Source organism: Lissotriton vulgaris, chromosome 1_1 (assembly GCF_964263255.1).
Source record: "Lissotriton vulgaris chromosome 1_1, aLisVul1.2, whole genome shotgun sequence".
In the NCBI taxonomy this organism is placed as follows: domain Eukaryota; kingdom Metazoa; phylum Chordata; class Amphibia; order Caudata; family Salamandridae; genus Lissotriton; species Lissotriton vulgaris.
Window position 1 is genome coordinate 1629488644 of NC_141685.1, and position 24321 is coordinate 1629512964.

Here is a 24321-nt window from a genome sequence, read left to right on the forward strand (position 1 = left end):
TCAGACAGGGCCCATTGGAGAGGGGGGGGGGGGGGGGGGGGGGGGGGGCGTACACGCTACCAAAAACCACTTGTTCGGTGCCCAGCAGGCCCTTGATGAAAACATATCGGCCCTGAGGGTCAATCCATTGCTTTTCATGCACGTAAGCCACCCTGCGGTGCACCAAGATAGCCACCCCCCGCGAGCCCCTCGTAAAGCCCGCATGGTACACTTGTTGAAAACCGAACCTTTGGAGGCTAAGGGCCTTGGAGCCCAGCATGTGGGTTTCCTGAAGCAGCAGCACGTCCACCATCTCCCTCTTCCCCCAACGCAGCACAACCCCACGCTTGATTTTATCCAGAATTCCTCTCACATTCCATGTCACAACACGCAGGGTCTTTTGAGGAGACATAGTCGTATGATCAGCCATTATCAACACAGTGACCAGCACCCGGCCCTCCACACCACCCCGGCGCACCCCACAAATCAACAAAATCAAGAGTCATATACACGTGTGGTCCCACCCTCCCAACCCCAACACTCAGCAACCCCCCCCAGACCCAGACCCCCCCAAACATCAGCAACGGAAGAACATCCCCCCCCTCGCCCCGCTCCCCCCACCCCAATACCTCAGAGAACATTGAAGTATCTGTCGCGGCATGGAGAGACCCGGGTCCAGAACAGAGAACCCAGGGCCCGCCATACCAATGGATCCCAACACCCCAATCAACACACACTCACCACCCCCCCCACAACACTCACAACCGTGAGGGTCAGAGGCCCACAAAAGGCGCCTCCCGAGCCCCATTGCGCTCCCGCTAAAAGTGATAGGAGTCCGCAGACGGGAACAGACTGGTATAAGGAAGTCATAATAGAACAGTCTCACCAGCCGATGAAAGGCAACTCAGCACCCAGCAAACAAGGTCCAGTCCCACCTAAGTTCAACTGCCGGTATCAGAGTGTTCCGAGTCTCTCGCACCACCTGTCTGCGATGCACTGGCGGAGGCCGACCGCTTCCGAGATCGGGACCTCCGGTGTCGACCCTTCCGGTTCTGGCGGTTCGTCCGCTCCGGCGATGACCCCTGAGACCTGCCTGGATCCAGACCCGGCTGGGCATGCGGCCGGAGTCGCACCGTCTCGTCGGTCCAACGGAATACCTCGGGCGAATCAAAGAAATGTGTCCGGGACTGGTGCACCACTCGTAGACGGGCTGGGTATAGGAGAGAGTATTGGAGTTTCAGGCCCCTCAACTTGGCTTTGGCGGCCACAAAGGATTGTCTCTGCTGCTGCACCATCTTCGTGTAGTCAGGAAAGATCATGATGGTACGATTTTCAAAGGTGAGCGAGCCTTCGTTCCTCGCCTCCCGCAGGATAACATCGCGGTCGTGATAGTTCAACAGCCGGGCGATGACTGGCCTGGGACGCTCACCCTCCGGTGGCCGCTGGGTTAGGGCCCTGTGCGCCCTCTCGATAACAAAGCACATGGAAAGTACCCCTTCGGGGAGCCAGCTCTCCAGCCACTGGGTCAAGAACCCCTCCATGTCGTCCTTCTCGCACCGCTCCGGAAAGCCAATGAAGCGGAGGTTGTTCCTCCGTGCGCGCCCTTCGGCGTCCTCCACGCGGGCCGCCAACGTCTTCTGGACTCCCTCCACCTCCGCCAACCTCTTCTTCAGGGCGCCAATGTCCGTTTCGGTCACTGTGATCCGGGATTCGGCCTCGGTGATCCGTCCCACCGCATTTCGGAGGTCCTGGCGCAACAGCGTGACATCCGCTCCAACCGCCCCGATTTTGGCATCAAGCGTGTCCCGGGATTGAGTGATGACCGCCAGGATCGCCGCATTGTCCGGCCCAGGGCCACCGCTGCCACCAGCCGCTCCGGAGCCACCACTAGGCCCCGTGAATTTATCAATAGGGCCATGCTTAGGCGGGCCGCCACCTCCGGCTCTGGTCATGGCGATCGCTGGCTCGCCGGGACCGCACACCAGGCAGGGCAGGCACCCCTCCCAACAAGGCTCAGGACCCCCTGGGTACTGCCACTAGTGCTGGAGGCCCCAGGCCCCTGGATGGAGTGTCAATACAAGAGTCCCCAGGAGGCTCGAGGCCGCGAAACTCGAGGTCCCGGCTTCACCCAGGCGGGACAGGCCGTCCCCACGTTTGTCGCCACTAGTATCCGCCCAAGGCGCAGGAAAGAGTGGCGCCGTCGTGATCCGTGGGCAATCGTAGCAGTAGAGCTGAGCCAGGAGCGGCGCAGCGGATGCCACCACCACCCGCGAGCCCGCAGCCGGGCGTCCCGAAACTCGGGGACCCCGGTCTCCAGCCGGTCACCAGTCCGCTCGCCGCCGTCGCCTCCCCCCGATTGCAGGAGAGAGAGGTGTCCGCCCAAGGCGCAGGGATGAGTGGCGCCGCTGTGATCCGCGGGCAGTCGCAGCAGTAGAGTGGAGCCAGGAGCGGCGCAGTAGAAGTCGCCACCACCCGCGAGCCCGCAACCACCGCCGGGCGTCTCGAAACTCGAGGACCCCGGTCTCCAGCCGGTCACCAGGCCGCACGTCGCTGTCGCCTCCCCTCGGGCACAGGAGAGAGAAAAATGCAGGATCGGTGCACCGGAGCAGGCAGGGGACTCCACCGAATCAGTGCCAGTCACCGGGTAGCAATATCGGGCTCGGGGGCCAGGATAAGTGATCAAATTAAGTCCGGGCCGGCGGGACCTCTACAAAGCTGCGACCACCATCTTCGCCCGTCAAGCCACGCCCCTGTTTTCAGCCTGTTTAACAGAACGGTTACAATATTTTGATGACAAAGCATTGTCCTATGTCAATGATATATACTTAACGGATGATAACTTAGCAACACACTTGAGTAAATCGCATAATCCTGGGATTTGCTCGCTTGGGTTACAAATGTAACTCCAAAAAAAAATTTGCCTACGTTTCCTTTTCTTGGGATAAGAGTTGTCAAATGAAGGCAAGAGGTTAGCAACACACTTCCTAGCGAAGTGTGAGCTTTTACAACCACCAACAGCAATAAATAGGCTACAATTGCTTTTAGGTTTTCTAAACTTTGGTAAAACATATATACCAGATTATGCACAATGGATTAAACCATTTTAGGAACTGATAAGTCCACACTTCTCTCACACATTGGACATCAGAACACACACAGATCTTGTATTCAGTACAACTCAAGACCTGGCTGTTCTAGCAGTAGCGGACCCCCCTCCCCCAAGCGCCTTGAGACCCTCACTAAGCCCAGCGTTCCCAACGCAAAAGTCATATTCTAGATGGATACAGTGGGCTAACTCACTTACAGCAGCAGATGTAGATTATGCCTTTAACCCTACGCTACAAACACAAGCCTACTTACAAAATAAACAAGACAAACCTCTGCCCAGTGAAAAAATGTCTAGAGATCAGTGTGACTATCATTTACACTGACAGTTCTGCCCAGCCTGAAGTTGGAACAAAGTGCCAATATTCAGCCGCTTGCGCAGCAGTAGAGGGCAAAATGAGAAATGGCGAATTCCAACCTCTTAAAACCTTCATGCAGTCACTAGATGATTGAACTGCACAGCTTAAAGAACTGAAAGCTCTAATACTGGTGCTTGAAAATAATGATCCTAAATTCCCCACACTTACTGTGCGATTCTTATTGTATCCAGTTTTACAATGAGTATCAACATTATTGAACCAAACTGGATTTAGAGATTCTAAAGGGAACCTTATCAAGTATAAAATGTGCTGGGGATAAGTGGCACCATTTAAAAAAAAGTTTGCCAAAGGCTCATGTTATTCAGAAGCTGAGCCACCAACATGTAGGAATACACGTTTCAGGGAATTCACTGGCTGGTGGAGCCACAAAGGCAACATTGCAAACTGATGATGTGGCTGCAATGACTTGTTATAATATGAGGATAGATGGAGACGTTATGAAAGCTGTCACAGCTTCACACCATGGCACCCCTTTACTGAAAGGTTTTCCAGCAAAATACTCCTACCAGCTGAGTGCGCAAAACATTCAGTTTCCTCATCTTCGCGGAGCGAGGGATACAGTAATTCCAAATTCAGACCGCATGTTAGAATTAATTCTAGCAGCACAAGAGGGCTTGCATATGCTCATGAAGGGGTGGCAGATACAATCTCATTACTGCAGCAACGCTACTGATGGCCATGACTACACAAACAGACAAAGGACTACGTCCTTAAATGTGACATTTGTCTGCAAATAAAGGTTTCCACCAGAGTACATCCACCACAGACACACACCTCTCTTGATCTCAAGCAAGTATCTGGCATGTGTTTATTTGGACCACAGCGGACCCCCACACTCGGAAGGCTCTCTTAAATACATCATTTTAACAGTGGATTCTTGCTCTCGATTCCTATGATTATAGACACATCGATCGACTGTTGCTCGAACTGTTATAAAAGATTTGCAAGTCTTTATTGGCAAATATGCAGTAGCCACATTATATTCAGACCAGGGTCCAGCTTCTGCCCCTAGGGCTTACCGAGACACCAGGGAAACATTAGGTGTGACCGCACTATTCCTCACCAAACCATTCTGAGGGAAAAGTGGTAGCGTAGAGGAAAAAATGTGACAAAGCAGTCTTTAACAGCTAGAGTGTTAGATTCAAGTTGCAGTTGGGTCCACCACCTGTATGGGGTACAGAGAGCCTTAAATAATCTGCCAAGAAGATTCTTAAGTGGTCGGACTCCCTATGAAGTCCTCTTTGGCGTTAAGATGAGGGTCCAAGACCTTGACAGACCTAGTACAGTGGCAGCGGAAAAGTATTTTTTTTATCAATGAAGCTGTTTTCCAGCATTCCGTCCATCATTTGTTGCCGCAGCACTTTTCACACTACGTGGGATGGTATGCCCAGATGCGGGTCTCTTGCTTGCTGTGCCACTGGATTCAAGCTAGCCTGGCTGTTGAGGGGTTACCCCGAAACCGGTCCCAGGATTCTTGTTTATGGTTCATGCTGGACTGTTCCCCTGAGGAACAGGGTCAAGACTGATTTGCAAGTGGCTAGGTCCAAACTGGGGTGGTATAGTGAGCAAAAGAACAATTGATTTTACTCCGATCTCTTGACAGGGGGTGAATGTTTGATTCATTCAGCATTCCGTCCAACATTTGTTGCTGCAGCACCTGGCAAACTGCAGGCAGTACCAGCGGTTCCTGGATGGATTCCGAAGATCTGTGATCTAGTGCAGGAGAAGATTGAGGTCCAAAAGGAATTCAGGCCATCCTACAGAGTACGTGTGCTGTTCCTGGTTATTGAAGCTACCAGAACTGTACTTTAACTGGTCCTTGCTGGCAGCAAACACAACAGATTTGTGTCCATAGATCTCATTACACCACACCATGTGGCCTGTTCTACAGAGTAAGCCAAGAGGGCTACTGGGTACTTGCCTGCCTTCTCTCACTACCTTACAGGAAATTCCATTACAAGCTTTAACCAACCCATAAGTTTCTTCTCACAGGCTGGGGACATCTGACCCTGAGGTTTTGCTACACCCAGTCACCATTACAACACAATCATCGTATGCAAATTCACAGATTTCCACAACACAAGCAAACAGCTAAGTTGCTTATTATACACCACCACCGGAGTTGATGGCCAGTGCAACACAGTTTAATGAGCCCCTTACATTTTCACAACCTGCATCAGGCTATTATATCGACATTGATGACTTTTCTTCAAATTCGTCAGATCTACCACCACAGACTAACTCGTGCATTTAGAATTTGGCTCAAAAATACATTTTATTCCATGATGGGTATACATTTGGATTACAATTTCATTACTTTTCCTCTTCCTTCGGATTGGTTTTGTGACCGCCTTTTTCGTGCTTCTGAATGGACACTATCTCCCAGAACGCTCTGATGATGAACTGGTAAACTAGGTATTGAAACTTCATTCATCATCACAAAGTGTAAAGAGACCTATCCCTTGTGAACATTTCAGCCGTTCCTGTACTTGATCGAATTGTTTGGGATAAGATTCCAATGTTATGTTTGGATCGACAGACAATGCAGATTCCTCACGTTGTAAAAATATATCTGAGTGACATCATCACTCCTGACAGCATCTCTGAAGATTGGGATATTCACACAGTAAAACAAATGCTTGATGACCTAGAGTATTATACTGCGTTTGAAAATGGAGACATGTATAGAGGTACATCAAATTATGATGAAATGTTTTTTTTTACCATTATGCACACCATTTCTTACACAAAGCAAGTACTCCATGGGCAGTATTTAATTGCACACAACAGGAACACTGCCCTATACTAGCAGTGGGAAGCTCCAAGACATTTGCAAATTTTTCTGGTCAAAACACTGTAAACCCAAAGTCTTATTACTATATGCTTCTCCCTATCCCAGCAAAGCAAAATATGCTAATTTATTCGGCTGCCTTTATTTCCCTGTTGTTGATACAAGGGTATGACTTTTGGAAAGACAATGTTGATATAAAATCTGTGAGGGAAACTAAAGACAAGGGAATGAGGCTTTGTTTCAAGATTGCCTTATGCCAAGACAAATGATTTGAGCAAAACTGTGCAGCAGACATGATGTCTTGGCCTAGCTAAGACAAAGAATATGAACAACCAAATATTCCCACATTTGGACGTTCGGAGAATTGGCAGCAATCTACAAATTACACGGGGGAAACATTCAACAACATGCTTCAGAATGGTTCATACTTTATTTCTTTATTGCTCAGTTAATTAAAACCATTGCAATTGTTAGCAAATAAAACCATTAGTTAAATTCAATTAGTGTAAAAAAATATAAAATAAGAATGAATTCGTTTAAAAAGTAATATTTAATACAGAAATTTGTGCTTATTTTGAGCTGAGCGTAGAATAAAAATAAGGTGAAACACTTATATTACGCCTTGGTATTAGACCGAACTGTGGTGTATGTTACAAACGTAGAAGAGCTTGATTTTTTTACAGAGTCTGTTGGTTCATAACAATCCCCTGCTGCTTTATTGTGTGCTATTTAGCCTTCGAGAGACAGTCCGATACCCATATCAAGTGATTAATCCCTCGTCAATGTCAGTTTGGGTTTCGCTTCATAAATAAGCGTCAGCCTGTTTCTGCCCTCTGTCATTTTTGTTTCTTTTCTGCTTTCTCCAAGAATTTGACAACATGGCTTGCTAGCTGAATGTTCGTCCCGTCAAAGCAGGCCTTTGTGGCCTGCCGGCGTGTTCTTATGCCCAGCCTGTTGAAGTGCTGTTTTAGATGGCATCTGCGCTCTGTGTCCAGTCCTTTGCAGGTACATAGGTGCAGGATTTCTTCTTTTGCGTTCCCACATACTCGGCAGTTGATTGTTTCTTGGGGCCTTTTCCATGGGGGGAGATGGTTTTGTACGGGAAGTTGGCCCAGCCGTAAGCGTAGGAACTTCTCCTTTGTACGCCTGGTGAAGCCAACTCCTAAATAGCTTTGGCAGAGGCTGCTTGTATAGCTTTGGATAACTGCCCAGCCATGGGCCCGGGTTGCTAGACTTGCTTTATCCTCAATTAACGAAATAGATCTGACTGATTTATTAACTAACTGTTTAAAGGTATTATGAGATCCACAGATCTTCCAGGCTTCTTGTAGGCACAAGGAGTTTATGGAGTGCTTAAGATATATCGCAGCCGCACTATTGCTCTTACTTTCCATCTCTTTCCATAGATGGTGATTTAGGCTTATGGCTTCTCCTCTCTGGATCTTGTGCCATCTTTTGGCGTAGGCACCCATTTGCTCCAATGTTTGGTTTCTCAGGCCAAATTCCAGCCTAATTTGTGCCTGAGAGGTGTAGTTGGGCAGGCTGAAAATTATTCTCATGGCCTTCGCTATTGTGCTGTTCAGTTGCTGGGCATCCCTTCCTCAGAGGCATTCGCTTCCGTAGGTTAGGGCCGGTGTTAGTTTTGCCTGAAGCACATGAAGCAGGGGGGTGAAGCTTCGGCCAACTGCTTTTGTTTTGAGGCTCCTTAGCGCAATACCTACGCTAATACCCCTCCGTTTTATTGCTTCCTTTTGCTGGTGGAATGAGCCCTTTCTGTCAAGGATTACCCCCAGGTACCTGTACTCCCCCACTGTTTCCAGTGTGGTCCCTCCCAGCTGCCAGTAAAATCCTGCTGACAATGTTTTTGCGTTGATCCTCATTGTTTTGGTTTTTAAGAGGTTGATGCTTAAGCTGTTCTCTGATGAATACTTATACGTGGTGGTGATCAGCTTTTGTAGCCCTATCGGTGTTCTACTGATCAGGACAATATCATCGGCATACATTAAGTTGGAAGGAGTGAGACCGCTTATGCTTGGAGAATGAGAGTTAGTTTCGTCCAGCTGCTGTGCAAGGACAGACAAAGATGTTAAATAATGTTGGCACTAGGACGCAGCCTTGTTTTAGGCCTGTCGTGGTCGTTATTTTTCTTGAGAGGAGGTCCCCTGGCCCTAGCTTGTCTTGAACCCATGTGTCCGTGTGTAGTAAGATCTGCCGTGTGAGAAGGCCTGATGGGATGTTCCTTTTTTCCAGCTTTGACCATAATAAGTTTCTGTTGATGGTGTCAAACGCGGAGGTGAAATCGATGAAGCATACGTACAGGGGCAGATTGGCTGCTTTTGTGACGTCAATGAGGAGCGAGAGAGCTAACATGTTTGATATTGTACCCATTTGTTTGCGGAATTCTGTCTGGGTAATAGGAATTACTGCATTTTCTTCCGTCCAATCCAAGAGCTCCTCTAATAGGAGACCAGCGTAGTATTTAGATTCATTGTCGATTAGGGCTATTAACGCACAAGTTACTACTTGTGTAACGATATATCTGTAAGAGACATTAGTTAGTGATAGATTCCTTACCTTAGAATATTCCCAGGCGTCAGACTGGATCCGTAAATTTTTGCGTAGCAGTACCCTTGCGCGTCGGTAGGCGTAGTCTGCGGCTCAGCGTCCGTTGTCGGCGTCGTGGGCGCCGTGATGACGTCGTCGGAGTACTTAGACGCCGCCTCCGCGTGCTGAAGTCAGTTCTTGGAGACAGCTTTTCCGCGCCAGAAACGCAGAGCCATGCTAAAAACCAGCACTGGTGCCAATGAAACTAGGGCCCTGAAAGGGAATGACCTTAACCCTAGATATCGGTTCGCAGAACGGGGAGGATGGGTGGGTCGGTAAGGAACCTATCACTAACTAATGTCGCTTACTGATATATCGTTACACAAGTAGTAACTTGTGCATCTGAAAGAGACACGTTAGTGATAGATTCCTTACCTTAGAATAGATACCCCAGCAATACCAACCCCGGTGGTGGGTCTGCGAACCAATAATCACACCAGAAAGTCCTGAAGGACGGAACGGTCTGACAAATGTCCTGCAAGGGCACTCCTCGGCCCAGGGCAGTTGTAGTCGCCATGGCCCGAGTGGAATGAGCCCTTAGTCCAACATGGGGTTCCTTCTTAGCCAAGGAGTAACACGCCTGGATACACAAGATGATCCACCGCGAGATCGTCCGCTTGTGCACTGTTTTTCCCTTCTGAGCGCCCACGTAACCAACAAAGAGTTGGTCATCCACCCGGAACTGGCGTGTGCGATCCAGATAGTAAGAGAGCGCACGTTTTGGGTCCAGACGGTGTAGCCGCTCTTCCTCCTTTGAGGGATGCGGAGGCGGAAAGAATGTGGGCAAGGTGATGGACTGCCCGATGTGGAAGGCCGTGACAACCTTGGGCAGGAAGGAGGGTCTTGTCCGCAACACAACCTTGTCCGGATGGATAGAAAGGAAAGGAGGTTTAGAGGATAAGGCCTGGAGCTCACTCACTCTCCTGGCAGAGGTGATGGCAACCAGGAAAGCAGTCTTCAGAGTAAGAAGGCGGAGAGGACAGTTGTGAAGTGGCTCAAAGGGAGCGCACATCAGAAAAGTTAGAACCAAGTTCAAGTCCCACTGAGGCATCACGAAGGGAACAGGTGGAAACGTGTGTGTGATGCCATTCAGAAATCGATTTACAATAGGGGACTTCAACAAAGATGTCTGGTCAGGCAACCTTAGGAAGGCTGAAAGGGCAGAAAGGTAGCCCTTGATAGGGCCCAGAGCAGAGCCCTGCTGGGCAAGAGAAAGAAGGAAGAGGAGAACCTCAGAAAGAGGGGCAAAGAGAGGATCCACAGCCTTTGCTGTGCACCATGCCACAAATCTGTTCCACCTGCAGGCGTATTCCGACTTTGTGGAGGGACGCCTGGCTGCCAGAATGATGTTACAGACTTCAGGAGGCAAGTCAAATGGCCTCAACTGTCGCCGCTCAATCTCCAAGCATGGAGGTGGAGACTGGACAGGTTCGGGTGGAGGACCGTCCCCTGCTGCTGCGACAGAAGGTCCTCCCGAAGAGGCAGACGAACCGAGGGATCGACTGACATACTGAGTAGCTCGGGATACCAGTACCTTTGTGCCCAGTCCGAAGCCACAAGGATGACTTGTGCCCGGTCGCGCTTGATCTTCTTCAGCACTCTGGGCAGAAGTGGTATAGGTGGAAAGACGTACAACAGACCGCAACTCCACTCGCAACGAAAAGCGTCTCCGAGTGAGTGCCGCCTTGGAAATTCCAACGCGCAGAACTGATGACATTGAGCGTTCTCTTCGGTGGCGAATAGATCTAACCAAGGCTCTCCCCACTGCAGAAAGAGACCTTGCGCCACGTTCGAGTTCAGACGCCATTCGTGATCCATCATGCACCGGCGGCTGAGTAAGTCCGCCCTGGTGTTCAGAGAACCTGCCAGGTGTTGAACCACCAGGGTCATGCCCTGATGTTCCAGCCATTGCCAGAGGCGCAGAGCCTCTTGGCAGAGGGTCCACGACCCCACCCCGCCCTGTTTGTTGCAGTACCACATGGCGGTGCTGTTGTCCGTGAACACCTGCACCACACTCCCCCGGACAGAGGGGAGGAATGCCTTCAGTGCTAGACGAATCGCCCATAGCTCCAAAAGGTTGATATGGAGCCGGGACTCCGCCGGAGACCAGAGGCCTCTGATCTCCGCTTCTCCCATGTGGCCTCCCCAGCCCTGGAGGGACGCGTCCATCATAACTACGTGCTCCGGTTGGGGAAGGGAGAGGGATCTGCCGCTGACCCAATCGCGGTCCGTGAGCCACCACTGCAGCTGTCTCGCAGTGCCCTCCGAGATCAGGACAGGGTCGGGCAGGTTGCCCTGATTCTGGGCCCACTGAAACTTCAGGTCCCACTGTAGAGCCCGCATCCGCCAATGGGTGTAATGCACCAGAAGGATGCAGGAATCCATCAGCCCCAGCGTCAACCTGACCGAAACTCGGGTTAAAGGCTGAAAGAGTGGAATCAGAGCCTGTATATCCCGAACCCGCTGTTCGAGTGGGTAAACCTGAAACTGCGCCGAGTCGAGAACCGCTCCGATGAAAAGGAGCTTCTGAGAGGACCACAGGTGTGACTTCGGCACATTGATGGAGAACCCCAGCTGGTGCAAGAGGTCTGCCGTCGTCTGGAGGTGGCGGACGACTGTCTGGGGCGAGCCCGCCTTCAACAACCAGTCGTCGAGGTAGGGGAAGACTGAAACCCCTAACCTGCGCAGATGAGCTGCGACCACCGCCATCACTTACGTGAACACCCGTTGGGCGCTGGTAAGGCCGAAGGGAAGCACGGTAAACTGAAAGTGCTCGTGGCCTACCGTGAACCGCAGGTAGCGCTGGTGGGCCGGCAGGACGGGGATGTGAAAATAAGTGTCCTGCAAGTCCAACGCTACCATCCAGTTTCCTGGGTCCAGGGCAGCTAAGACCTGAGCCAGAGTCAGCATTTTGAACTTCTCCTGTTGACGTTCCGTAGGTCCAAGATAGGGTGTAGGCCCCCTTTGCCCTTCTTGGGTACCAAAAAGTAGTGGGAGTAGCAACCACACCCTACTTCCGGCCCAGGAACGCGCTCGATGGCCCCCTTGCCAAGAGGGCCGAAACTTCCTCCTGCAGAAGTCGCAAATGATCCCTCGATACGCGGTGGTGTTGCGGTGGCATGACTTGAGGGGCCGTCTCGAAGGGGAGGGAGTAGTCCCTTCGGACGATTTACAGCACCCACCTGTCCGATGTGACGATGCGCCAGTGGGAGTGGTGATGGCGAACCCTGCCCCCCACTGGCGTCACATGGGCCTGAAAGCACGGACTAGCAAGGTTTTGAGGCGGATGCTGCAGGGGTAGATGTGGACGGGCCTCGCCGTGGACCCCGACCACCGCCACGGCGGTTTCCATGTCCGCCACCGCGCTGGATGTTAGTCTGTGGCGCGTGGCTGGCGGCAGGTGTGGGGGCGCCCCTTCCTTGGCCACGAAAGGAGCGAAATGCACCCATTTGCTGGCGCAGGGCCGAGAGGCCCAAGGACTTGGCCGTAGCCCTGGAGTCCTTAAAGCGCTCAAGCACATGGTCTGCCTTGTCGCCAAAGAGGCGACAGCCATCGAACGGCATGTCCATAAGTATGTTTTGGACATCGGCCGAGAAATTGGCGGACCTCAACCAGGCGTGACGACGTATCACCACCGTCGTTGACATCGCTCTGCCCAGAGAGTCGGTAGTGTCCAGCCCACACCGGATGGAATACCGTGCTGCATCCCGGCCCTCCACCAGGGCTTGGCCGAGTCTAGCCTGTACCTCCAACGGGCAGTGTGGCAGCACGTCCGCGACCGTGTCCCACAGAGAGTGGGTGTAGTGGCCTAAGAGGCACGCGGTATTAACGGACCGCAATCCCAAACTTAGGGAGGAGAATATCTTTTTTCCGTAATTCTCGTATCTCTTAGATTCCCGGTCGGGGGGAGCTGACGGGAATGCGGTCTGGGAATTGGAGGCCTGGATAACCAGGCTCTCAGGGGTGGGATGGGTAGACAGAAAGCAAGGGTCACCCGGAGCCGGGCGGTGGCGTCTGGCCACGTTCCTATCCACAGGCTGTCCTGTGGCGGGCCTGGACCAAGTGCCCAAAAGAACGTCTGACAAGGCCTCATTAAACGGCAGCAGAGGCTCGGCCGAGCTAGACTGCGGTTTAAGGACCTCAGTGAGGAGGTTAGTCCTCACGGCCGCGACGGGGAGCTCAAGGCCCAGGGCCTTGGCCGCCCTCATCAGCACCACGCAATAAGCAGCCCCCTCCTCCGTAGTCACGCTAGGAGGGGAGACAAAGCCAGTGTCAGGCGAAGTGTCCAGCCCACTGGCCTCCCCAAGCTCTCCTGTCCATCCAAAGACTGACACTCACGTGCCAGAGGGTCCTCAGACCCCTCCCAATCGTCCTCATCACCCACAGCCTGGTACTCAGGCTCAAAGGATGGGGCCGGGTCATTGAAATAAAAATCTCCCAGCGGCGTCGAGAGCAGCGCCGGGCCCGAAACGAGGACAGGACCAGGGACGACGTCGTCCAGGGACGGCGCCGGGGGCGACACCCTAGGGGCCGGCGTCGGCGAGGTAGTTAGGTCGACCGGCGACGACCCCGACCCGGAACCGGACCCAGTGGGACCCTGCGGCGTCGGGACCGAAGTCGCCGACGGCGCCGAAGCCCCGGACGGCGCCGGTGCCGAAGCACCCGGCCCGCGTGGGGACCCCGTCGGAACCGCTTGGCCCGAAGGCGCCGCGGAACCCGACTGAGGAGCGAGCGACCTCATGGCCATGAGGAAGTCAGCAATCTCCCCCGGCGTCGCGTCCTGCCCAGGGACCGGCGGGTGTGGGGCAGGCCGCGACACCTGTGGCTCCTGCGGAGCCGCGTGGGCGGTGTAGCCCGAACCCCCGGCCGCGTCACGCGAGCGTCGGGGGGAGTCAGAAGAGCGATGGTGCCTCTTCGACTTCTTGTGCCTCTTACCTGAGGACTTCGAGCCCGAAGACCGATGATGACTCCCGAAGACCGATGACGACTCCCGGAACTGTGGGGGCTCCGGCCCCGGCCCCGCGACCGGTCCCTCGACCTCCTTTCGGACCGTGACCTCGAGCGGCGCGGGGCAGACTGCTGAAGCTCGAGTCGCTTACGGGACCGCTCCCGTCTAGCCTTAGACGTCAGGGCCCGGCAATCGGAGCAGGAAGCATTTAAACACTAGTTTGTTTTTGCCATGCAATTTGACAAAAGAACACAAAACCATGGTACGAAAAGACGCCACCTATACATTGTTACCCATTGAAAAGCTAGCAGGGACACCATCAGCTGATTGGATAATACATGGATTTATTTATCTGTCAATTTCACTTAAAGGACTGTTTACAACACTAGTAGGTGGATAGGAAGCACTATAGGAGAGATATGTATAAGAGGCATGTGTGCTACCTTTCAATTACCAGTAGAGAAAAGGGGGTACTGATGTTTTTCTTATCAGTACAGACTGCGAGAACACTTTAGGCGAGTCATTAGTTTGCAGGGAGGTCATACTTCATGGAGCATGTGATGCATTGAAGGCAAACGTGTCCTTTTATCTGAAGGGTTCCCCTGGAGCTGCAATTTGCCCGGCATTCAGACTACTTTCGAATGGGAGTTCTTGAATGTTGAACGACCAAGGTCACTGTAGGATGAAATTGGGTGTATCATATTTAAAAACAGTTTCTGTACATACGTGCTTTTTCCACCTGCCTGTACAATTAGAGAAGTGACAATTTGGCCTTCAATTCTAATCTCAAATGTGAACTTTGATGGTTTAAGCAGACAGAAAGCAAACACAAGTAGAGGATGGACGGAGCCCTGAAACTTTTCAGACACACCCGAGTCACAAATCTGGGTGGAATCCATCATCATTCTTTAGCTCACTCGCCACACCAGTTCAGACCCAGCCATTTGCAATTAGTCTTGATCCACGTCTTAAGTTGGCAGGGTACACCCAGGGTACTTGTTTAGGATCCAGGGAAGACCTGGCTTGGCAGTTCGGGCTGGATTGTTCCCATGAGGACCAGGGTCAAGACTGATTTCCATATGGCTGGGTTAGAACTGGAGTGGCAAAGTGAGCTAAAGAAAAAAGATGGATTCAAACTTGATCTGTTGGCTGGGGGTGTCGAAAAAATTGCAGCGCTCCGTCCATCTCCTTGTATTTGCTTTAAGCAGACGGAAAGCCTTATTGTTTCAGAAAGAAGTGGCCTTAACATCTGCACGGGAAATGTTTGATCTTTAAGTTGCAAGGTCCTCTTTTTGAAATAGCCATTACTACGCACTAACCTCCCACACCATTTCAGAGAACTTGTGCACAACTTTAACACCTCAAAAACTGCGGGAGTAGTGCAATTTTAAAAAATCAATTTGCTCTGGGTTTATTAGTACCTTCTAGACTGTCTTTGAAATGATTCAATTGTTTGTACACTTTTTTTTGGAGGCTTACCGCTTGTCCTGTTCCTCACTGTCTGGGATATTAGCTTTATTTTTATTTGTTCCACAATGGATATCCAGCCACGCGGCCAAATGCGGATAGCACTGCCACTTGTGCTACTGTGTCATGAGAGGATACAGTATTTTGGCACACCCTTGCTTCAGGAACGTAATGATAACTGGTCCTTGCCCTTTCGGCCTATCTGGTTACATCGCGTGCAGCTTGTGATCCGCGGTTTGGAATGCACTTTCAAGTGTACCCTAGATATATGCCTTGGGATGCAACTGATTCAATCTACGGACATAAAACTGCTGGTGGGTCTACTGAAAACTCATTTGCAAAGTAGCCCTGTATGATTGCTGTTGCTACAATATGCATATTATGAGCCTTTCTGGGATGCCTTGGCACCTGGATTTCCAGATCCTGGACCATTCTCTGCGGATACACTAATGGATTGCTGAATGGATTGGATTTAGCGATGTTGGTTCATTAGAACTTGAGAAAGGGTTGCAAACAGAAACATTGCCTGTGGCAGCTGGGACCAACAACGTTGTTTTGTCTGCTTCTTGAAACTTTCAAACAATTGGGCAGTTTCAAGCAGAGATTTTTTAATTTGGCAAAGTTTTAATTGCAAAATTGCTTTTATACACAGCTTTTATTAGTTTTTCTTTGTTTTTTTAAAAGTAATGTTTCAGAATGCATTTCGGCTTTCAATCTGACTTTACTACTAAACAGCAGTCTTTTGCAGACTTTTTTTTTTTAACCTTTAATGACTTCTGTTTTATGGCCTCCTTAAAGGCTTCCACCTGGCATCGTTGACATTCACAGGAATTCAGGATGCCTTGAGACTAGATGGGGAATGAGTTCATCTCTAGGAGTCAGCAACACAGTCAGCAACACAGTGGCACCTTGACTTTCACATGACTTCTCAGAATGACGGAGGCATGATGCAGGAGAGTACCACTTCAACTCCTTATGCTTCTTCTTGGACTTCGACTTAACCGAAGATCTGGAGCAGGAAGAGGACCTGTCCTAAGAATGACTTGAGAGAGGGAAAGGACTTTTGATCATGAACTTTTTTTACCGCTTTCTAGCGATGTTAAGCAACTTAAGAGTTTGGCTTCACATTCCCAGATCGCCTTTAAATTCATTCTGGAGCAGTCTTTGGAGTTGTGAGGGGATCTGAGACACTAGAGACATGCCTGGTGAGGCTCAATCACAGATATTTGTTTTTAGCAGTCCTTACAGGAGTTTTAGGGGGTGATGTCACTTGTACACTACAGAACTTTGGAATATAGTGAAATAATGCAAAAGTACCGGATCCACGTTGGAAGTTGTTGAAAGGAAAGAAATTATGTTGCGCACATTGGTGGCAATTATAGGTGGCTTCAGCTTGAATTCCAGGGCAGGACAGAGTTGACGTGGATCTGTAAGATTTTACCATTAACTTCTTCAGATTCATTCTGGTGCATGGGGTATTCGCAAGCTGAGGAATCTGCTATAAGTAGCCATCAGAAATACTTTTCCTGCCATTTGTTCACTATTGTTTTAGAGCCAATAAGATAATGCTATGCAAAATACTCTGTCACAAGGTCTCAGACCTCCTTCGGAACAATGACCCTAACGAAATGAAAGACCAATTCCCCCCTTCCGCTGTACCTGTCTTTTACTTTCAGCCATACCAACAGAACACGGCGTCCTTCTTGCATGAGGAGTGCAGAACCGGTACATTTAAGGATCAGGACTTCCTGGAGCATATGCCCTCCCACCAGGACTACGTCACCACAGCTATCGGCCCAACCACAGCCCATCAGCGAGCAACGTGAAGCTTAAACTGCGGAACCACAAAAGAGCTACTCTCTCGAAAGGTTACAGAGAAGACACCAGAGAGGTTTGTGTCCGAGAAGTAGGCCAGGGGGTAGAGAGGAATCGCTTCTTGTATCATCAAGGCCAGCATGTAGAGAGGAATCGTTTTTTGTGTAGTCGAGAGTGGGACCCAAAAGCCTTCGCTTCCAGAGTCAAGTCTTGAGACGCAACAGTCTACGACTGGAGAAGGCAGAAGAGACCAGGGAAGCCAAAGACACTATGTACAGGCCAGCCATGTTCCAGGAGGAGCGTGACTCACAGGTAAGAAATCGTTCAAAGGGCCTGACTGTGGGGTGAACAGATCAGGGGAGGCAATCAAGGGAGACTCGCAAGTGACAAAACTGTGTGGGCACATTGGTGAAGGTCAATTTTGTTAAGGTGTAGTTATCCTTCACAACCCCTTACCAATGCCTCAGGCAAAGAAAAGGCCATTTACCCCAGTCTCTCTTCTCTTTGAGGCACTCCCGAAATTGTGGAGCTAGAAGAAGAGAGAACGCCGGTCAAACCAGAAGAAGAAATAAACCCTGCAAAAGGGAAACCTAAGAAACTGTTACATTCCTACCTGGCTTTGCTCTATGAGAATCAAATAGTTTACATACTCAAGCAGTCAGCCCTCATTCTCACCAATTCCTTTCATGCTTGCATCTAGCTTCAAACAGCTGCTTCACAATTATCATGCAGGGGAATGTCCTACCTATTGCTTATCATTGCTCCATTAGTTCCGGGGGAGTTAGGTATCATGCATGTGACATGAAATAAATGATGTTCCTCAAACCTGTTTGAATTCATTAAACAATTCATCTCGCAAAGCTGATCTTGCATACAAAAAATGTGGTTTCCAAAATATACAAACAAAGTTATGCCTTTCTGTACTCCTTAGACCTACCTATGTAATAAATAACTGCTCCTTGGACATTAAATGCATAGCCAAATGCAATACTCTTTTTTGAGATTCTTTCAACAACAACAAAAAATGGGGGTTCAAGGCTCTGATTAACACAGACTGGTGAAATCCGCGCTGGTAAGCAGCATTAGCAATGTGTGTGTGTTTTCCTTTCCATGTCTTTCACAGAACAGGATATTTCTAATACTACCAATTCACTCACTCATTAATATGAGTCAATTAATATAAGATATTCATAGAAGCAAATTCAATGACCTGTTAATATCCCATTCATCTTTATGCACTTTACATTTTGACAACAACTTACGTCAGGAAAGCAATGCTGAATCACTGGCAACACCATTAAAACATGTCACCTGTAGTTGCTGAGTTACAATACATATAATAAACAATGTGCTGACACAGAGTACCTCAGTAAAGTATGAGAGGACAATACCAAGAGATGACAAGCATTTCCAAGGCATTTGAACCAAACTCTGAAACCGGCTGAGAAGTAAACAATTAACAACAGACATTCTACTCTTCCCAGGTATAATACTCACAAGTAATAAGTCCATGGTGCTGAGCCTGCACAGCTCCTGGTTCACACTAGCAGTGTTGGTCTGGATAAGAGCGGCGACTAATCTAGCAACATGAAGCCGAGCATTTCCTAGTGGTTCTTCTAGCAGTCCGATTGTAGTTAGGATTGCTGTCTTCTGCAACAAAGAATGATATAACATTACACATATCCATAAAAAACATCAACAATTAATCTTCCAAGCACCCCATATAAACAGACTTCAGGCGGGCCACAATCAAGCAGAAAAGTATGCACAACCTGCAATGTCCTTTAGGTCTGGTATGCAGATTACAAACATGAAAAGTATTTTCAGGCGCCAAACAGTGAACTGTAGGGCGTTGATTGCGAAGTGGCTCAACACCTCTGAGGTGATATTAGCAATACATACTACAGGGCATCTTGGATTTGGACAGAGCAATTTCGGCCTAATATTTTTCATGGACTCAGACTGTCTGAGGACACTGATGCAGGGGTAGGGGATTTTTTGTTTTTTTATTTTGCAGACAGCAGTTGGGCAATTCAGAATGTTTCCTCTAGGTTTCCCATCTGCCTGCACATATCTTTTAGGTCTCCCGTGGCGTTGCAACGCAATACGCTGCTCACCTCGGCGAGATTTATTGTTAAAGAGGATTTTGAGAAAAGGGCTTTAAGCCCCACCCCTCATTTCCATTGGCTGGCGTCACCGTTTATGCTAAACGGTGGGGTGCCATTGGAAATGAGCTTTTTGGGTTGCCTCTCTTTGGCCTTTTGGTCCGGCCCGCCCAGACTGGATCGCCTGCTTCATAGCTGTCGCACAAGTTACTTACCTTCGGTAACAATGTATCTGTAAGAAGCAGTAGTTAAGATTCCTTACCTTAGAATATCCCCAGGCGTCAGACTGGATCAGGAAAATTTGGAGTAGCAGTACCCCTGCGCGTCGGTAGGCGTCGTCTGAGGCACTGCGTCCGTCGTCGGCGTCGGGATGACGGAGTACTTAGACGCCGCCCTCGCGCACTGATGTCAGTTCATATACATAGCTTTTCCGTGCCAGAAACGCAGAGCCATGATAAAAACCAACACTGGTGCCATGAAACTAGGGCCCTGAAAGGGGATGACCTTAACCCTAGATATCGTTTCGCAGAACGGGGAGGATGGGTGGGGCGGTAAAGAATCTAATACGAACTACTGTTTCTTACAGGTATATCGTTACTGAAGGTAAGTAACTTGTGCATCTGAAAGAAACAGGTTAGTATCAGATTCCTTACCTTAGAATAGATGCCCCAGCAATGCCAACCCCGGTGGTGGGTCTGCGAACCAAGGATCACACCAGAAGGTCCTGGAGAATGGAACGGCCGAAAAAGCCAGCTCTCCGGACTTGGCTGTCCAGGCAGTAGTGTCTTGCAAACGTGTGCAGCGAGACCCACGTAGCTGCCTGACAGATGTCCTGCAAGGGGACTCCCCGACCCAGGGCAATAGTAGCCGCCGTGGCCCGAGTCGAATGGGCCCTCAGCCCAACAGGAGGCTCCCTTTTAGCCAAAGAGTAGCATACCTTGATGCACAAAACGACCCACCAAGAGATGGTCCACTTGTGCACCGCCCGACCTTTCTTAGCGCCCACGTAACCAACAAAGAGTTGGTCATCAGCCCGGAACTGGCATGTGCGATCCAAATAGAATGAAAGCGCACGTTTTGGGTCCAGACGGTGGAGCCTCTCTTCCTCTTTCGAGGGATGCGGAGGCGGAAAGAAGGTGGGCAAGGTGATGGACTGCCTGATGTTTAAGGCTGTGACTAACTTGGGCAGGAAAGAGGGTCGAGGCCGCAACACAACTTTGTCCGGATGGACAGAAAGGAAAGGAGGTTTAGAGGAAAGAGCCTGGAGCTCACTCACCCTCCTGACCGAGGTGATGGCAACCAGGAATGCAGTCTTGAGAGTAAGGAGACTAAGAGGACAGTTATGAAGTGGCTCGAAAGGAGCGCACATCAGATAAGTCAGAACAAGGTTCAAGTCCCACTGAGGCATCACAAAAGTAACAGGAGAAAACATGAGTGATGCCCTTCAAAAACCTATTTACAACTGGGGACTTGAACAAGGAGGGCTGATCAGGGAGCCTTAAGAAGGCGGAAAGAGCAGAGAGGTAGCCCTTGATAGTGCCCAGAGCAGAGCCCTGCTGGGCAAGAGAAAGAAGAAAGAGGAAAACCTCTGAAAGAGGGGCAGAAAGGGGATCCACAGCCTTTGCTGTGCACCATGCCACAAATGTGTTCCACCTGCAGGCGTATACCGATTTTGTGGAGGGACACCTGGCTGCCAAAATCACATTACAGACTTCAGGAGGCAAGTCAAATGGCCTCAACTGCTGGCGCTCAACCTCCACGCATGTAAGTGGAGACTGGACAGGTTTGGGTGGAGGACCGTCCCCTGCTGCTGCGACAGAAGGTCCTCTTGAAGAGGCAGACGAATCGGGGGATCAACAGACATGCTGAGTAGCTCGGGATACCAGTATCTTCATGCCCAGTCCTGAGCCACAAGGATAACTTGGTCTCGGTCACGTCTGATCTTCTTCAGCACTCTGGGCAGAAGTGGTATAGGCGGAAAGGCGTGTAACAGACCACAGCTCCACTCGTGACGAAAAGCGTCTCCGAGCGAGTGCCGCCTTGGAAACTCCAACGCGCATAACTGATGACATTGCGCGTTCTCTTCTGTGGCGAATAGATCTAACTAAGGCTCTCCCCACTAGCCGTCTCTTTAGGAAGGAACTCAAAACATGGCTGTTTGGACAATAAACCAGCTGGTTCTTCTGCTTCTGTCCTCTAGGTCTGATAGCGCCGGGACACTCTGCTCGAGTAGCTGAGCACTTTATAAAACTTCTTTTAACATAACATACCACTGCTGAAAGAGGCCTTGCGCCACGTCAGAGTTCAAACGCCATTCGTGATCCATCATGCACAGACGGCTGAGTTCGTCCGCCCTGGCGTTCAGGGAACCTGCCAGGTGTTGAACCACCAGGGTCACGCCCTGATGTTCCAGCCACTGCCAGAGACGCAGAGCCTCCTGGCATAGGGTCCACCACCCCACCGCGCCCTGTTTGTTGCAGTACCACATGGCGGTGGTGTTGTCCGTGAACACCTGCACTACACTCCCCCGGACAGAGATGAGGAATGCCTTCAGTGCAAGCCGGATCGCCCGCAGCTCCAGAAGATTGATGTGGAGCCAGGACTCCGCCGGAGACCAGAGGCCTCTGATCTCCGCCTCTCCCATGTGGACCCCCAGCCCTGGAGGGACGCGTCTGTCACAACTACGTGCTCCGGTTGGGGTAGGGAGAGGGATCTACCGCTGACCCAATCGCAGTCCGTGACCCACCACTGCAACTGTCTTGCAGTGCCCTCCGAGATCAAGACATGGTCGGACAAGTTGCCCTGAATCTGGGCCCACTGAAACTTCAGGTCTTACTGTAGAGCCCGCATCCGCCACCTGGCGTGATGCACCAGAAGGATGCAGGAGGCCATCAGCCCCAGAAGACGCATCGTCAACCTGACCGAGACTCGGGATAACGGCCGAAAGATCGGAATCAGAGCCTGAATATCCCGAACCCGCTGTTCGGGAGGATAAACCCAAAACTGCGCAGAGTCTCGAACCGCTCCGATGAAGAGGAGCTGCTGAGAGGGACACAGGTGTGACTTCGGCACATTGATGGAGAACCCCAGCAAGTGCAGGAGGTCGGCCGTAGTCTGGAGGTGGCTGACGACTGTCTGGGGCGAGCCCGCTTTTAACAACCAGTCGTCGAGGTAGGGGATGACTGAAACCCCTAACCTGCGCAAATGAGCTGTGACCACCGCCATCACTTTCGTGAACACCTGTGGGGCGCTGGTAAGGCCGAAGGGTAGCACAGTAAACCGAAAGTGCTCGTGGTCTCCCGTGAACCGCAGGTAACACCGGTGGGCCGGCAGGACGGGGATGTGAAAATAAGCGTCCTGCAAGTCCAATGCTACCATCCAGTCTCCCGGGTCCAGGGCAGCTAAGACCTGAGCCAAAGTCAGCATCTTGAACTTCTCCTTCCGGAGGAAGCCGTTGCAGTTCCGCAGGTCCAAGATAGGGCGTAGGCCCCCTTTGCCCTTCTTGGGAGCCATAAATTAGTGGGAGTAACAACCACACCCTACTTCTGGCCCAGGAACGCGCTCGATGGCCCCCTTGGCCAAGAGGGCCGTAACTTCCTCTCGCAGAAGATTCAAGGGATCCCCCGACACGCGGTGGTACTGTGGTGGCATGGCTGGAGGGGTCGCCTCGAAGGGGAGGGAGTAGCCCCTTCGGTTGATTTGCAGCACCCACCTGTCCGAAGTGATGTTGCGCCAGTGGAGGTGGTGATGGCAAACCCTGCGCCCCACTGGCGTCATGTGGGCCTGAAAGCTCGGACTAGGAAGGCTTTTAGGCGGATGCTGCCGGGGTGGATGTGGACTGGCCTTGCCGTTGTCCCCGGGCACCACCACGACGGTTACCACGTCCGCCACCGCGCTGGATGTTAGTCTGCGGCCCGTGGCTGGCAGGAAGTGTGGGGCGCCCCTTCCTTGGCCACGAAAGGAGCGAAAGGCAGAAGGTTGCTGGCGCGGGGGCGACAGGCCCAAGGACTTGGCCATAGCCCTGGAGTCCTTAAAGCGCTCAAGCGCACTGTCTGCCTTGTCGCCAAAGAGGCGACGGCCATCAAACGGCATGTCCATAAGGGTGTTTTGGACATCAGCCGAAAAGTTGGCGGACCTCAGCCAGGCGCGGAGACGAATAACCACAGTCGTTGCCATCGCTCTACCTAGCGAGTCCGTTGTATCCAGTCCACACCGGATGGAATACCGTGCCGCATCTCGACCCTCCGCAAGGGCTTGGGCGAGTTTAGTCCGGGCCTCCTCCGGACATTTAGGCAGCACGGCCGCGACCGTGTCCCACAGAGAGTGGGTATAACGGCCCAAGAGGCACGCGGTGTTAACGGACCGCAACCCCAAACTCAGTGAGGAAAACATCTTCTTGCCATACTGTTCGTACCTCTTGGATTCCCGATCGAAGGGAGCCGTCGGGAATGCGGTCTGGGAGTTAGAGGCCTGGATGACCAGGCTCTCGGAGGTGGGGTCGGTGGACAGGAAGCAAGGGTCACCCGGAGTCGGGCGGTGGCGTCTGGCCACGTTCCTATCTACAGGGGGAGCTGTAGCGGGCCTGGACCAGGTTCCCAGAAGAACATCAGATAAGGCCTCATTAAACGGCAGCAGAGGCTCCAAGGAGCTTGCCTGGGGTTTAAGGACCTCAGTGAGGAGGTTAGTCCTCACGGCCGCGACGGGGAGTTCAAGGGATAAGGCCTTGGCCACCAGTGTCAACACCACACTATAGGCAGCCCCCACCTCCATAGCCACGGTAGGAGGGGAGACAAAACCAGTATCTGGCGAAGTGTCCAGACCACTGGCATCCCCAAGCTCACCTGCCCAGTCCTGATAAGGCTGGCACTCCTACCAGAGGGTCCTCTGACCCCTCCCAATCCTCCTCGCCACCCATCTCCTGATACTCAGGGTCAAAGGATGGGGCCGGGTCATAGAAGTAAAAATCTCCTAGAGGCGTCGAATACGGTAAGGTCGACTGGCGACGAACCCGGATCCGGAACCGAATCCAGCGGGACCCTGCGACGCCGGGACCGAAGCACCAGACGGCACCGGGGCCGAAGCACCCGGCCCGCTTGGGGACCCAGTCGGGGCCGCTTGGCCCGAATG

General features: G+C 51.3%; 1 protein-coding gene across 1 annotated transcript in view; it reads right to left on the reverse strand.

The window, feature by feature from the left end:
- The window catches only part of PPP6R2 (protein phosphatase 6 regulatory subunit 2), an 876013-nt gene that overhangs the window by 393679 nt on the left and 458013 nt on the right, over positions 1–24321 (reverse strand). Inside the window, exon 11 of the mRNA XM_086918845.1 lies at positions 18587–18739. Coding sequence (XP_086774971.1) covers positions 18587–18739 — 153 coding nt within the window. The remainder of the gene's footprint in view (positions 1–18586; positions 18740–24321) is intronic.